This window comes from Eriocheir sinensis, chromosome 41 (genome assembly GCF_024679095.1).
Source record: "Eriocheir sinensis breed Jianghai 21 chromosome 41, ASM2467909v1, whole genome shotgun sequence".
NCBI classification, from domain to species: domain Eukaryota; kingdom Metazoa; phylum Arthropoda; class Malacostraca; order Decapoda; family Varunidae; genus Eriocheir; species Eriocheir sinensis.
The window spans coordinates 10,933,302-10,948,083 of NC_066549.1; the positions used below are offsets into that span (position 1 = coordinate 10,933,302).

Sequence of the window (14,782 nt, forward strand, 5' to 3'; positions counted from 1 at the left end):
GAAGAGACAAAGAACAGTTTTCCACAAAGAGTGGCGGAGGCCTGAAACGGCCTTGAAATTTGAAATAGATTTGGTCCACGCAAAGACGATTCATGAATTTAAGGCCAAGTTGGATTATAGTAGATAGACGGGACAGTACGAGCACAATTCCTCCTCACTCACTCACTCTCGCGCACGGACGTTCGTAGACTGCCAGGTGGTGTAGTCCTAAACTCACACAAAGACGGCTCGCAGTCACATTTACACACACACACACACACACACACACACACACACACACACACACACACACACACTGTAATCACGTGAAAGACTGGAAGATTACCTCAATCAAATGAATGTGTGCTACAAGCATCCTATCGCTACTTTAATGAATATAATAACAAAAATCCAAGCCCAAGTCTTCCCTTCCGTATCTCATTAAACCTGCCTCCTCCTCCTCCTCTCGATGAATCAATCACGCAACGGCCGTCACGAATGTACATTAACGACGCCATAATCAATAATCGCACGTCAAAATGCGAGACGGTGAGGGTGCCCTGTGAGGAAATGCGAAGCTAACACGGCGAGAGGAGGAAGAGTCATACAAGGCGCTCAGACCAAAGCTGTCTGCGCGACGGTGGAGTCTAGGTGAGAGGCATCTGCTGGGGCAGGGGGGGGGGGGAGCTGTGGGGGCATTAATTTTGGCCCCGCGTGAGCTCCAGTGACCCCGGCCCGCCCACACCCGCCCGCCGCCCCACACTCTTGCCGTATTGGAGGCAGTGAACCCAACCCAGCGTGGCGCAGACGTTCTACACCCCTCCCCCATTCTCATCGTAACCTCAAAAAGTTGGCTAGACCAAACCTGCAAGCAAACTGTTAACTGAGGAATTACAGTGCAATACTAATACCTTAACTATAGCATTCACCAATTCACTCGCCTTCCCCAAAAATGGTTAGTTAGATAGATGCCGGTAAGCTGTTAATGGAGGAATGAATAAACCATTAGCTGCACCTTAAACAGCATCCGCTATTTCACATCAGTCAAAAATGTCAATAAAAAAATTTCTCCAGGGGATCATCATTCACTGCCATCCCCATCAGTATCCCCATCACCGACAGCAACAGCTTATCTAAATGAATGAATAAATTAAGAACACTGAATTAAGTACTTGCGGAATCTTCAGGCAGTCATAAAAATAAGAGTAAACCAGGAAACGAACGAAATACCACATGCATTACTTCACGCTTATCCGTTACTGAAGACGAGAAGGAAGAGGATGTGGGAAAGGAGTGGACTCTTGTTGAGCTGCCGGGTGGGCTGGAGGAGTGGGAGGTGGGGGTAGAAGAGTGATGGGCGGGAGGGATGGAGGGAGAGGGTGGTGGGAAGGAGGTAAGAGGAAGGAGAGAGGGGCGGAGTAAGGGATACAAAAGTCAAATGCCGTTCCGGACGAGATCACATTTGCATCCCAAGTCGTGTTCCCACCTCTCCGCACTCCTTAGATGAAACTCAGCGGCGGGCATGAAGGAAATGAAAACTAACAGGTAGAGGTGAAGACCGAGCGGGAGCAGGGGGGAGGAGGTAACCAGCAATGAAGGAGGGGGAGGAAAGAAGCACAGGCGGGAGGGAGGGAGGTACAGCAACGCGGCAAGGGAGGGGATAGAGGGAGGAGGGAGGTGAGCCAAGGTTGACTCCTATCCTGTCCTCACAAGTTTAGCCGTGAGAAATCCAGTCCCGCTATGCAAGTCTACGCAACTCGATAAGATAACGAAGCATGAGAATGAGGCGGAGCTGCAAGGAATACCAGGGGAGCCTCCAGGTTAAAACAACGCAGACAATGGATCACTAGTTATGTTGGGCTAAACCCGGTTGTACGGTACCTAATGTCAGCATACCATTGTTGTTCAGTCCCCATACGTAGCACCACTCGCCTCACATCACAGGGTTATATTGAGGCATCACGTCACTTCACCCTTACAGCACATTTCTCAGGCTGATAACAATAGAGGGCGTATATAGGGGTGGCGCCTCGCCTCAGCTGTTCCCACGGAGGTGACTTCAACTCCAAGAGACATCGATCCCGCTGGTTTTTCTATCCCTTGTTCTCGTTCTCTTACCATTCACATTCCTCCTGGAGCATCAAGTCTAACACACACCTCTTTGTTGATGACGTGAAGAAGAGCAGACAGTAATGTAATTCAAAGCTCATGAATGAAGGAGGGTATAGGCAGTAAACGGTGGAGAGGCTTGTGCGTGAGGTTTCCAAAAAAGGCTTTCTTTGCCCCTCTAATATGCCCTTCTCTTCATCGTCGTCTTTTCACCAGTCTTCGGCGGGGAGCAGCCTCACGCATCGCCTTCCTGCGTCGCAAGCCACAAGATGCAACAGGAAAGGTCAGGAAAATACAGAAGGCAGAGCTTGCCCGGCACCTGTCTCACCGCTTGACCTTGTGCGGAGCTGACGGCGAGACGTTCAAAAAGTCCCTCGATGTTTTACGGTGCCTCCAGACCCGTAGTGCAAGGGCCTCGTGTATGTGTCAAAACGTTCACACCCACGAAACAAGGGAGAATAATCCACAGGGAAACAAAGTCATACCCGCAAATGAACCTCAACGCGGGGAGGCGGACAAGAGGTGAGCCTCCTGTCCTTCATAACACCCAATATTTCGCGTTACAAAGATACCAGCCTTAAAGTTGACCCACCTCGTCCTCAACACAACATTCATACGCCATCTGAGCAATGAAATATCACCATAATATGAGTTACCTTGAAGTTATAGGAGAAAAACCGAGGAGCCAGTAATCCTGTGTGCACCATCCAGCGCCGCGACTGCCCTCTGCCGTCCGCCCGCCGCACCGCCTACCTCTACCTGTCTGGAATGTCTGGAATCCGCCTCGCCGCCCAGCAGCATCTTCACCCACGGGAGACAAAAGGACCACGAAAGAATCAAAACAATACTGAAACTTTAACAATCACACTAAATGAAGTTGCATACGCCAATTACAATGGTAGTGAAAACGTTTGCAAATAGCTATCTACTTTTTTTTTCTTTGTAACAGGAGAGCCTGTGGTTCTGTATACTGTCACTCTGTATTTCCTATGTAATTTCTTCCATTTACAGAGTGAATATAACCAATGACAAGTTTCAAGATGATTTTCAGCATTAAACAAGAACAAAAGGTCTATAGCCTTTGAAATATATATCTTGTAAAATAATTAGCCAAACCGAATGTCATTCGAAGGAAAGATTTAAACAAAGCCTTCCAGTGCTGACCTCACATGCTTTAGATTATAAAGCCTTTGACGGAAGGGACCAGCTTTTCTTTACCGAAACCTTTCGAATGTGTGTGCGGGTGTGTGTAAGAGAGAGAGAGAGAGAGGGGGGGGGGGGGGGGCGGAAACCTCAGTGACAGGGAAGATAAGGAGTTTTGCTGGTGGTACTCCAATGCAAATCACGGTGCTATACAGTATTTGGTTCTTATACCATAGTTTTCTTTGGGCTCAAGCTAATTAGTTGTGGGATTGAAGGAGTAACTGGAGAACTGGTGTAGTAAATAAAGGTATTTTACAAGGGTTATTCATCCAGTGTGAGTTGATGATGATAAGTAAAAATTGAGTAGTTTGGGGGCTCCTGTGGTCCCCTGTTAGAGTCTCCGCCTTGCGCTCCGGTGCTGGAGTGTATGTGTTCCAGACCTGAACCCCGTTGTTGGGCCTCCTCCTTGAAAGAATTGGGCATCTCTCTACCAGCCTTCCTCCCTTGAGGTATATCCCCCCCCCAAAAAAAAAAAAAAAAAAATTGTAACAAACTATTGAATTTAGTTGTAGCTGCAAGAGAATGAGTTTGCAGTAAATGGGTAAGATATTTTTAAAGTATGTTTAAGTTCTTGCTTGTCTAACACTTATTATAAAGGTCAATCTACAATTCTAAGATTGAACATCATGTCAAATTTTGTCTTTAAAGATCTGAATAAAAACTTCTGCTGTATCACAAGGAGCCACATCTGTGTATTGCTCTACTTACTTTAGATCCTGAGACAAGACATAAAATATTGATTTATTTTGATTAAGGTGACACCTTTGCATTTTAGTTAACATCTACCAGCAACATTACTTTATAAGAACATATTTGACATTTTGCATACTATTGTCGGTCTTTTCTTCAGCAGGCATATTTCTGATGGATAAGAAGCACCCTTTTGCCCCTAATGACTTAAGAGGATATAATTTTTATTACATAAATCACTCCCATGATAAATTTTTCTAACATTGTAAATCCATTAGGCTTCAAAAAACAATGGCCAACTTAAAAATGTGAAAAAAGTAAAATCATGAAAAGAAGGTTTACAAATACATTGTGTTGCAGTTCCTTCTATCTACCTTTATCAATGATGCCCTGCTCTCTCTCACAGAAGCCTTTCTCAGGAGGGTGACCACAGCAGATGGGTCTCCAACTTCCCTTGGCCCAGAACTCAATCTCAGCTTACTCAAACCCTTGCTTGCCAATACTCACCCCCTCCATTGATCATTTCACTGGTGGTCTTCCCTATCCACCACCTACCTTAGTCCTGCACTCATGAACTCTTTTCAGTTATCCTTATTCATTCTCATCACATGTCAAAACCAGCTAAGTATCGTAAGTCGTAACCAATGAGGGTGCATTTTCTTAACATATGAAAATGCAGTTTCCTTATTTCAATGCTAGTTATTTATTTAAAATTTCCACCTTACACTGTACATGTGGTACTGTAAAAGAGAACCTAAGGGTAGTAAATAAAAATGTAGTAAAACAATTTATTTCAGATTTTTTTCTGGTGGCATAGGCCAAAGAAGCTTCACTGGAACCTTAAAAAAAACTTCCAAGTGGTACATCTTTAAAGGATTAACAAAGCACTTGGTTGCCTCAGGAGGGGAGTGTGGAATGCCTCTGCTGCTCCCTTTTGACTTTTTGGTTATTTAAGAACTCCTTGAAAGACTCTAGCTCATTCTTTTCTTCTTCATCATCCTCATCTACTTGCTCTTGCTCCTCGTCAGTGTCTGACCCTTGACGCAAGTAAATTTCTGTGTCTTCTCTGTTGAGGAAAAGAAAGATTTGTAATATACAATTAAACCAGCTTTGATTTTTGACAAACAATAACAATAAGAGTTAAAAAGAAATATATGACCTGATTTTCTGTCTGCATACTATATGAACTTGACAAGTCACTTAACCATCTGTATTTTGAACCTATATTACTAATGGTTTGTAGGAAGATGGAATCTTGGTATCATATCATATATACTGTGTAAAACTCATTACACACACACAAACACACACACACACATAGGAGGAATAAGTAGGAATACTGTATATGGACAGAATCTGAGAGGGGTAATAGAACTAACAGAGACGATACAGAACGCCCAACCCTGAGAAAGCTGATTTAGCGAGAGAGATATGAAGTTTCCCATTAAGATGCAAAGACTGAGGACGTTTACTGTACAAGAAGGTGACAGCTGTGTGTTATTGAAGAATAGGGGATTGGTGTTTGTGAGATAGTGCCAAGTTGACAGGAGGAGAAATTGAATTTTTGAGGCACTGAAGGACACCCAATCCCTCCTGCTCCATTTGGTTTTATACAAAGATTTTTAAGATGGTTAAGCATTCTGCAGTGTCCAGCCTAAAATCATGTAATTTCTGTAGGGAGCGTCTTCTGTTAAAAGATGTGAGTAATGGAGAGTAAAGTCATCAGTGTAAGAGTAGACAGGACAGTTTGGTTTGGAAAGATCATTAATGAACAACTGAAAAAGAGTGGAGATAGAAGAGAGCCTTGTGTGACACCACTGTTAATAGATTTACATAAGAACATAAGGAGTCTGTGTGAGACTGATAGGTCTATGCAAGGCAGCTCCTGTGAACTTAACCCCACCTAATATCACTATCCATGAATTTATCTAATCTTTTTTTAATGTGTCTATCATATTGGTACTCACTACATGACTGCTAAGTCTGTTCCACTCATCTTCTACTCTGTTGGTAAACCAATTCTTGCCAATATCCTTGTTGAATCTGAATTTATCCACTTTAAACCAATTACTATATGTCCTACCTGTTCTCTTACCATCAGGACCTTATCAATATCATCTTTCTTAAAACACTTCATCCACCTAAAAATCTCAATCAAGTCTCCTTACACCCTTTGCCTTTCTGAGGAATACAAGATTATTTTTTTAGTCTTTCCTCATATGGCAAGTGTTTTCTTAACCCGGGAATCATCTTTGCCATCCTCCTTTGTCCTGATTCAAACATTTTGATATCCATTCTATAGTAAGGTGACCAGGACTGACCGCATAAAAGAGATGAGGTCTTACTAATACTAAATATAACTTGAGGATGACTTCAGTGTTTCTATTGTTTGCACTCCTTGAAATAAAATCTAGTCCCCAATTTGCTCAATTTCTAGTCTGAATGCATTGTGCCCTTGGACAGAGATCTGAGCTCACTAAGACCCCTAAATCCTTCTCACACCTAGACCTACTTGGGGGGGTTATTTAAGCAATAATTATGTGAAGGATTATTCCTGCCTAGGGGAAGAGCAGTGACTGTCTACCACATCAGAGATGGATCAGCCAGGAAGGAAATTGGTGATAAAAGTGCAGAGAGAGGGATACAATCTGTAGGAGGATATTTTAGAAAGTAAAGATTTGTGCCAGACTCTGCCAGAGACTTTGAAATGTCTAAGACAACAACAAAAGCTGCACTGAAATGGCTAAGAGAGAATGACCAGGAGTCACTTAGGAGGGCAAGAAGATCACCAGTAAAACGCTCATTGTGGAACCCAGACTGGCGATTAAAAGTCGATAGATGCTAAAGAATTTTCTGGTTAAAGATTCATTTAAAAGCTTTAGAAAGACAGGAAAGTTAACCGAGACAGTAGTTTGAGGGATTGGAACAGTCACCCTTCTTAGGCACAGGCTGTATGAAGGCATACTTCCAGCAGGAAGGAAAGGTAAATGTTGAAAGGCAGAGACGAAAGAGTTTGACCAGACAGGGTGTCAGCACAGAGGCACAGTGTTTAAGGACAATAAGAGGCACTCCATTGGGTTCATATGCCTTTTGAGGGCATAGAAAACATTGCACTTTAAAATTTTAATGACAGACATAATAATGGAGTCAGAGGGGGGATGAGTGGGAAGAATATGCCCTGAGTCATCCAGTGTGGAATTTTTGGAGAAAAGCTAAGCAAAGAGTTCAGCCTCAGAGACAGATGTGACAGCTGTGCTGCAATTGGGACCAAGGGGTAGGCGGTGGCTGAGTGGATAGCGTAACAGCATCACGTCCAGAACGACGCAGGTTCGCGTCCCGCCTGCCGCCACAAGCCAGGATTTTTCAGTCACCACCGAGTGCCCTGAGACTACCCACATGCTGTTCAGAAGACCACTTATCAACCTGGACTCTAGATTAACTCTCTTAAAGAGAGGGTCAATGATGAGCTCTGGGGGACAGCATGAACCAAGCAAGATGGCCTCCATGGTCTAGTGGTTAGTGTGCCTAGCTAAAAATCTACAGGCCTGGGTTTGAATCCTGGCCTGGGAAGTTGGCGTGCAGTTCACCCAGCTGTTCATCCTCCCTTTCAGGCTGAATGATAAATGGGTAACTTGAGAAGCCTAGGGAAGGTAAACTGTGGTAACCTGGATATCACACTGACCTTGTGTCCCGGGGTAATGAGCTCATCCCACCATAGGCCTAAGGGCCAGTGCAACTGAGATGAGCACTGCAGCCATGCTCAGCTATAGCTTATGCCCCAAATTTTACCTATTCCAGAAACAATCACCTAAGTAATGCAATGGACACACACACAGGGATCTCTCTACTGGAAACAGTAATCATTCCAAGGGAAATCAGAAAATTACATCCTCAGGTCATCCCACCCAGCTGAAGCAAAATGCCAGAAGCACTGCCTCTTCAGTGGGTCCAGAGGCTATAGGAGTGATAGGACAGAATATAGAAATAAAGTTGTAATCAGAGGAGTCCAACAGAGAAAACAGTTTAACAGAGAAAGCTGAAGGGATTAAGGTTGAGAAGAGGTCTAGAATGTTGGGTGTGTCTCTAAGGCAGTTGGGAATATGCGTTTATCAACTTTTGGAAATCATTATTGTTCTCAGCAATCAGCATCGTATCATCTGCAGAAAGCAACATAGTCGACTTTCAATTCATCACAATCTGCACACAATTACACTCCAACATTTTCAACCCTTGCTTTGACTTTCCTTATAGTTATATCTATGAAGAAACTGAACAGGCCATATAACATTGTTGTCTAACTCCTGCTTGTATATAAACACTTTCCCATCTCCCTGGTGCAGTAGTTAGCATGTATAGCTATGAATCTACAGGCCTAGGTTTGATCCTGGTCTGGGGCAGCTGATGCCAAGCTCACTCAGCTGTTAATCCTCCCTTCAGCCGCGTCCACACTAGGCCTCACGAGGCGACTCGTGCACCTGGACTCAGAAAAGCAATAGAAAACGGAGGTGCATGAGGCGGCTGCCGGGAACTCAAGTGAGAGACATTTTTTGGGCGTGAGGCTAGACTCATTAGTCGTGGACTTGCCTCAGAAAGGGAAACATCGGCTGCTCACTGCTCAGTATCATAGCTGAGAACGTTGATGACAACGTGGAGTGGACACGGAGCAACACTCTTTTACTTATTGATATTCTGAGGCAGCATTCCTGCATCTGGCAGGTGAAAAACAAACATTATAACGACAAACATTACGACTGGCGAGGCAGGATGAGGCAGCCGTGGAAACATAGTGTGGACACACACACCCGTGAGGTGGTGCACGAGTCGCCTCATGAGGCCTAGTGAGGGCGCGGCTTTCGGAGCTAGTAGGTGAATGGGTACCTGGGGAAACCTGGGCAAGGTAAACTGTGGTAATCCAGTTGTCAGGCTTGCCCTGTGTCCTAGGGTAGTGGGTTCTTACCCGCCACAGGCTGAAGGGCCAATGAGACAAAGTTCAGCACTGAGGCCAAACACAGCTTAGTGTATATCCCAAACTGTACCTTTAACCATTTCCCCATTAACCTTCACACAAGCCTTGGCATTATACAGAATGCATTTTTTGTACCTAATAACGTTCCACCAACTTCACCACCTTTATTTTTTACATTTCCTATCAGTCAGTCTTGTCATATGCTCTTTTCAGATCCATGAATACAGCCTATCAGCGGCTGCATTGCTCTGGCATTTAGCCAATTAGGGGCAGGAGAGACTCAAGTCTCCTGCCTGCTGCTCCCTTGTTGGTGCCACTCCACGTGATAGTACTGTCTTTATCTTAAATCTTTAATGTCTGTTACTCCAGTTTTTGTTTGGCTGACTTGCCTCACTGCCATGCATAGTGCATTTTTATTACAACCATGATTTATGTTAAGATGCTTGTGTTATATGATACCACTGATAACTTTAAAGCAAAAGTCCACACCCACCTCTGAACTCATTACATTTTGTTTCTGTTCCTCCCTTTTTTTATTCTTCTTACTTTACCGTCAGTGACTGTCTTGTTTTCATAACCATGTCTGCTCATTGAGCAGACTGTTTTGGTCTATAACTATTTTATTTTATTTTAACTTGATGCCCATTCATGGATCTCAATAATACTTACAATAACAAAGAACAATGTGTCCCAAATACAGGTCCCATGCTATATGGAAATTCTTACATAAAAAGTTAGAGGTTAGAGGGTTCACTGCACCCTGAAACTTTTCAAGTATAGTAGATCATTCTTATAATGTAGCAAAACACCCTTGTACTGACCTGATGGCTTTCCTTACAAAGCAAAGCCCTTCCTTCTCCAAGTCTTGACTAATTTTACTGAGGTCAACCTTCTGGCGCTCCTCTTCTTCATTTTTCTTCTTATTTCGCATTTCTTCGTACTCAGCTCGGTATTCCTCATAATCTACAGCAGCCTCATCCAAAAGTTTCATGAAGTCTTCCATACCCTGAAGAAGAGATAAGGTCTAGAGGAGGGAAGGACAGGATGAAATGACAAAACATTACTGTGTACAGCATCAACAATAAAAAAAAAACTGGATGATTTTTTTAAGACTATAAAAAAGTTTGACACGACAGTAAACCACCTGAATGATGGTTATGTTGGCATGGGAAAAATATCAATCAAAAAAATATTTTTAAATTTGGAGCAACTGCTAGACAAGGCAAAAAATTACTCCCAAGCTGTCAATGTGCAGTCTATTGAAGAAGACTCAGCACGATGACATGCCACTGACACAAGAAAAAATCAAAAGAAAGTTGTAGAAAAAAAGGGTGAAGAAAACAAAACAAAAAAAACAATAACCCAAGGCCGATATTGGGGATGCTGGCAATGTGCTGTGCTATCGGAGACCCAAATGGCCCTCTTCAGATGCATCAACTTTTTGCCATTCATCGTGGATGGCATGACGTCGTGCGTACCAGGGGGCATGCAGTTCTACATCACACTAACATAAATGGAGAACAATAATGTAAAAAAAATATACAAAAATGAAGGCTCAATAAAGTAGTGCAAAAACATTTTCTCACACTTCCCTTCCTTCAACTCCTTAATGATCAGCTATTTTTAATTGTATATTTTCTTAAGCACTGTTCCTGAATCTATGCACTTCTCTTATTATGCTGGTGTTCCAATGAGAAAATATCTACAGGGTCAAAACTGCCTTGGAACATTAAGTGTGCCTTTATGCTGTATTACCTTGTACCATTATCTACATGAAAATATTCACAGAAAAAGCATGTCATTAAACAGCAGAATATATTGCTGAAACATAGGAAACTGATATAAAAAAAAGACAGCCAATGGGAGTTTATTATACATATTTAGCCAGGATAAGCTGTCACTGTGGGAGCGGTGGGTTTGGGTTCTCGGTCTGGGTAACCAAGTCCTGAGGTGAGTGAACTCCTTCATGGCACAGTTTATGTTCCAAGGCAATTTTTACCCTCCCAAGATATTCTCTCATTATATAACAATTAATACGAGAAACATATAATTCAGGAACCGTACCTAAAAATTTGACACAATGAAAAATAACTGAGGACTAAGGAACTAAAGGGAAATATCTGAGAAAATGTTTATGAACTACTTTATCTAGCCCTCATTTTCATATATTTGTTGCATCATTATTGCAGATTATTGCAAATGTGATGTAGAATTCTTTAGAAAGACTACGGTGACTTCAGTTTTTCTTGATATCAAAGGGTGGTGGCAGGAGCCTGGGTGGGGGGCGAGGTGTGAGAAGTTGTCAGGTTTGGATAAAACTGGCCACAGTAACATGGCCACCATGCTAACCTGCTGACGTCACACAGCACAATACAGCGATATAGGGGATGTACTCTTTAGGTATATAACTATTGACAACAAGCACTAAATTTGAAAAAATACTATCGTACTGACCATATGCAGTCTTCAAACCTTTTTTTTGTTAAATGATGAGTGAATATGGATAATAAAATGTACCAGTACCGATTACCAACAAAATATGCTTAAAAATGTACCGACATTACAGATTTTGGAATGTGATGTAAATAGGCATGTCACTACTGCTATTGGTACTAGAATTGTATGTAATCCAGTAATCACCACTAATTGATAAAACCCATGTTCATCATAGTGAATACAGCATTTTAGCATATTGTATACCACCATATGAATACAGTTTGGGATGAGGCTATTTACTGAGCAGTTCTTGGTGAGTATTCACCACGTGGTTTAGAAAACAAGTTGATTTCCAGTAGCTATTTACTGAGCAGCTCAGTAAAATTAGCAAACTGTCAATGTAAAATAGTGACAGCAAGACCAAGACAGCACACAGCTCACTAATCATCTTAATTAACATACATAATTTTACAACATCTAATAGCTAGATTAGTGATAATATGGTTCCAACAAGACAAATATTCATGATAGTGAAATAAAGCTAGTTTCCTTGTTGCATCAGAAGCTTGAATGCCTTAGATAGCTGAACAGTATTAAATGAAATTTTTACTTATGAGTATTCTAATGTTTCAACCCAGCTTCTTATAAAGAATTCCAACTAAGAGTCGGTCCCAAGCCCAGATAAATGGGGAGGGTTGCCTGTCACGAAGGACATCCAAGGCAATCAAATTACCGCTCCAACAAAAATGATGACATATAAGTCATCAAACTTCTAACCCTTTGAAAAATAAAAAATTGGCATAAAAATAAAAATGATGAGCAATCATATATTTCATTCTTATATTTCATTTAGGTTCTTACCTCTCCTGTGTAAGCTGAGACACCACAGGCCTTGATTGAGTTGTAGAACTCCTCTAGTGCCAAGGAGAGTGACCGAGTCAAGTTGGAAGCATAGGATGATTCAGCTGCAAGTGCATCCTGAAACACTTCAAAGTCTTTCATCCACTCCAATGCATACTTGCAATCCACTACGTCGATCTTGTTCATGGCAATTATGAATGGCAATTTGTACTTGTAGAGGATAGAGCAAGCATAGAGCATGTTAGACATAAAGGTTTGGGGCTTGGTGGAGCGCACAACGTCCAGCACGTACACAATGACTGTGGGGTAGGTGGCTGCCAGTGAGCCAGCAATGATGGGGCCTGATGCAGACCAGTTGAACACTTCTATCTGACCTGGTGTATCAAAAAGTACATAATCCAGGTTTTCTGCCCTGCGAGACAGAAGTCGCAGTACTTCATCAAACATGGTAGAGAAGAGATTTAGGGAAGTTACAATGCCTCCATTGGGTCCAAGGCCATACTGCCTCATCACCTGGAGAAAAAAAACAAAGGATGAGCTAATAACTAACTTAAACAAAAAGCTCCAGAAATTAGCATCTATCATTGTAGTGTGTGGATGTAAAACATTAAGTATATATATGTATGGTAACCGGTAATTATTTCAATCATATATCAATTTCAGTGAGTAGTACTATGGGAAAACAAAAAAAATAAATTGGGAACATACAGTTACAGTTCCTGAAACCAAGAGAAATATTTACTTGATAATAATTTCTTACAAAGAAAACTGCTCTTGATAACTCCATCTTCACATTTTGAAAATATGATTCAAGCCCTTCTTTTTCTATTGGCTACTGGTGTGTTTCTTAATGTAATAAAAACTACATGACTAACAGAGGTAATAAAACCTGAATATATTTTAATATGACATAAAAGAAAAAGAATTCAGCGGCCAATATCATCCCGGGAACACAAAAGCAAACTACTGACATCAATTGGGGGTTAATAGTATATTGCATCCAAACTCCAAAAGCAAAGGAATCCAAAAAGGTTTGGAGCAGATTGCATTTCTCTGGAAAGCAATTAGCCTAATTCAGTTAGCAATAAAAAACCGAGCTGTGCAAGTGAGCAAAAAATTGGACTAATGATCTTATAGTTCAACTACGGTATCTAATATTTACTAAACCTGGCAGTCTTTGCCACAGATGTTACCACTTATAGTTTTCACACAATTTTCAGCTCAATGTATAGTATTATATCTATTCCCTTTCTCAACATAACAGAGTGATTGCTTGCAAATGGTGGGTGAATGAGGGACAAGGTAAGGGATTTTTTATATGATTTCAAAATCCTCGATTTATATATTATTTAAAAAGTCTCTGAAAAATAAGTGCTAGGTATTTAAAATTACTGATTGCAATTGTGTTCTCTAACATTTGATCAAGGGTTAATCTAAGATAGTATACATTGGATAAAGAGTAACAATATATTAGTGCGGGGGAGAAAAACTGGCGGAGACGATAACCTACAGAACGCCCAACCTCGAGGAAGCAGACTTAGTGAGAGAGGAGATATGGAGTTTCCAGTTGAGATTTTCAGTTAAGGATAGACCGAGGATGTTTAGTGTAGGAGAAGGTGACAGTTGAGTGTTGTCAAAGAATAGGGGATAAGTGTTTGGAAGATTGAGTCGAGTTGATAGGTGAAGAAATTGAGTTTTTGAGGCACTGAAGGACACCGGGTTCTTCTTGCCCCAATCGGAAATGATAGTAAGGTCTGAGGTTAAGCGTTCTGCAGCCTCTAGCCTGGAATCGTCTAGTTCCTATTGAGTTGGCCTTCTATCAAAAGAAGTTGAGAAATTCAGAGTAGAGTCATCTGCGTAAGAATGGATAGGACAGTTCGTTTTGGAAAGATCATCAATGAAAAACAGAAAGAAAATGTGAGATAGAACAGAGCCCTGAGGAACACCATTATTGATAGGTATAACAACTGTATCTTCACTCTAACTGATATTGAGCAAATATACTCACCTCTTTATAATTAACGGTGTCCCGGATGTCAATGTAGGTGACGTAGGGGACACTGTCCACTGCAGGGTCCAGATTGATTGTGTAGTGTGGCCTTCGAACATTGAGGTGAGCGTCCAGCCGCCGCAGCAGAGATGTCTTGCCGGAGCCAGCCATGCCGAGTATCAGCACGCACACGGGCTCCTTCCCCGTGCTGGCCCTAGCCTGTTTCTCCTTCTCGCGAGCCCCTGAGGACCCCTGGGCCTGGGGAGGACCAGGCGCTGAGGGGGAGGAGGCATCTGAACCCGGGGACTCGGCGGCCTGCTGTTCAATGGTGGCCGCAGAGGGGCTGTCAGTATCTGCTGCACCCTCCATGTCCTCGCTGTGGTCTTCCTTCGTTTCCCTCGTGTCTCTGGGGCAGGAGGTCACCCTCTCAGACTCACTACGTCACAAGGCTCGGTGGCCGCCGCTGTGCTACGCCAGACAGTTTGTAAACAACGGGGCCACACAGACCGTCTCCATACAGGGACCAGCACCAGCCTGGCCCATAAAGC

General features: G+C 42.4%; 1 protein-coding gene across 1 annotated transcript; it reads right to left on the reverse strand.

Annotated features, from left to right (window-relative positions):
• Positions 1–4,757: 4,757 nt before the first annotated feature.
• Positions 4,758–14,737, reverse strand: LOC127009645 (GPN-loop GTPase 1-like). The gene is made up of 4 exons (XM_050882897.1): positions 14,253–14,737; positions 12,245–12,757; positions 9,769–9,953; positions 4,758–5,047 (listed from the first exon to the last, which is right to left on the reverse strand). Exons 1-4 carry the CDS (start codon positions 14,601–14,603, stop codon positions 4,879–4,881), a joined length of 1,218 nt encoding a protein of 405 aa, XP_050738854.1. The 5' UTR covers positions 14,604–14,737; the 3' UTR covers positions 4,758–4,878.
• Positions 14,738–14,782: the final 45 nt, after the last annotated feature.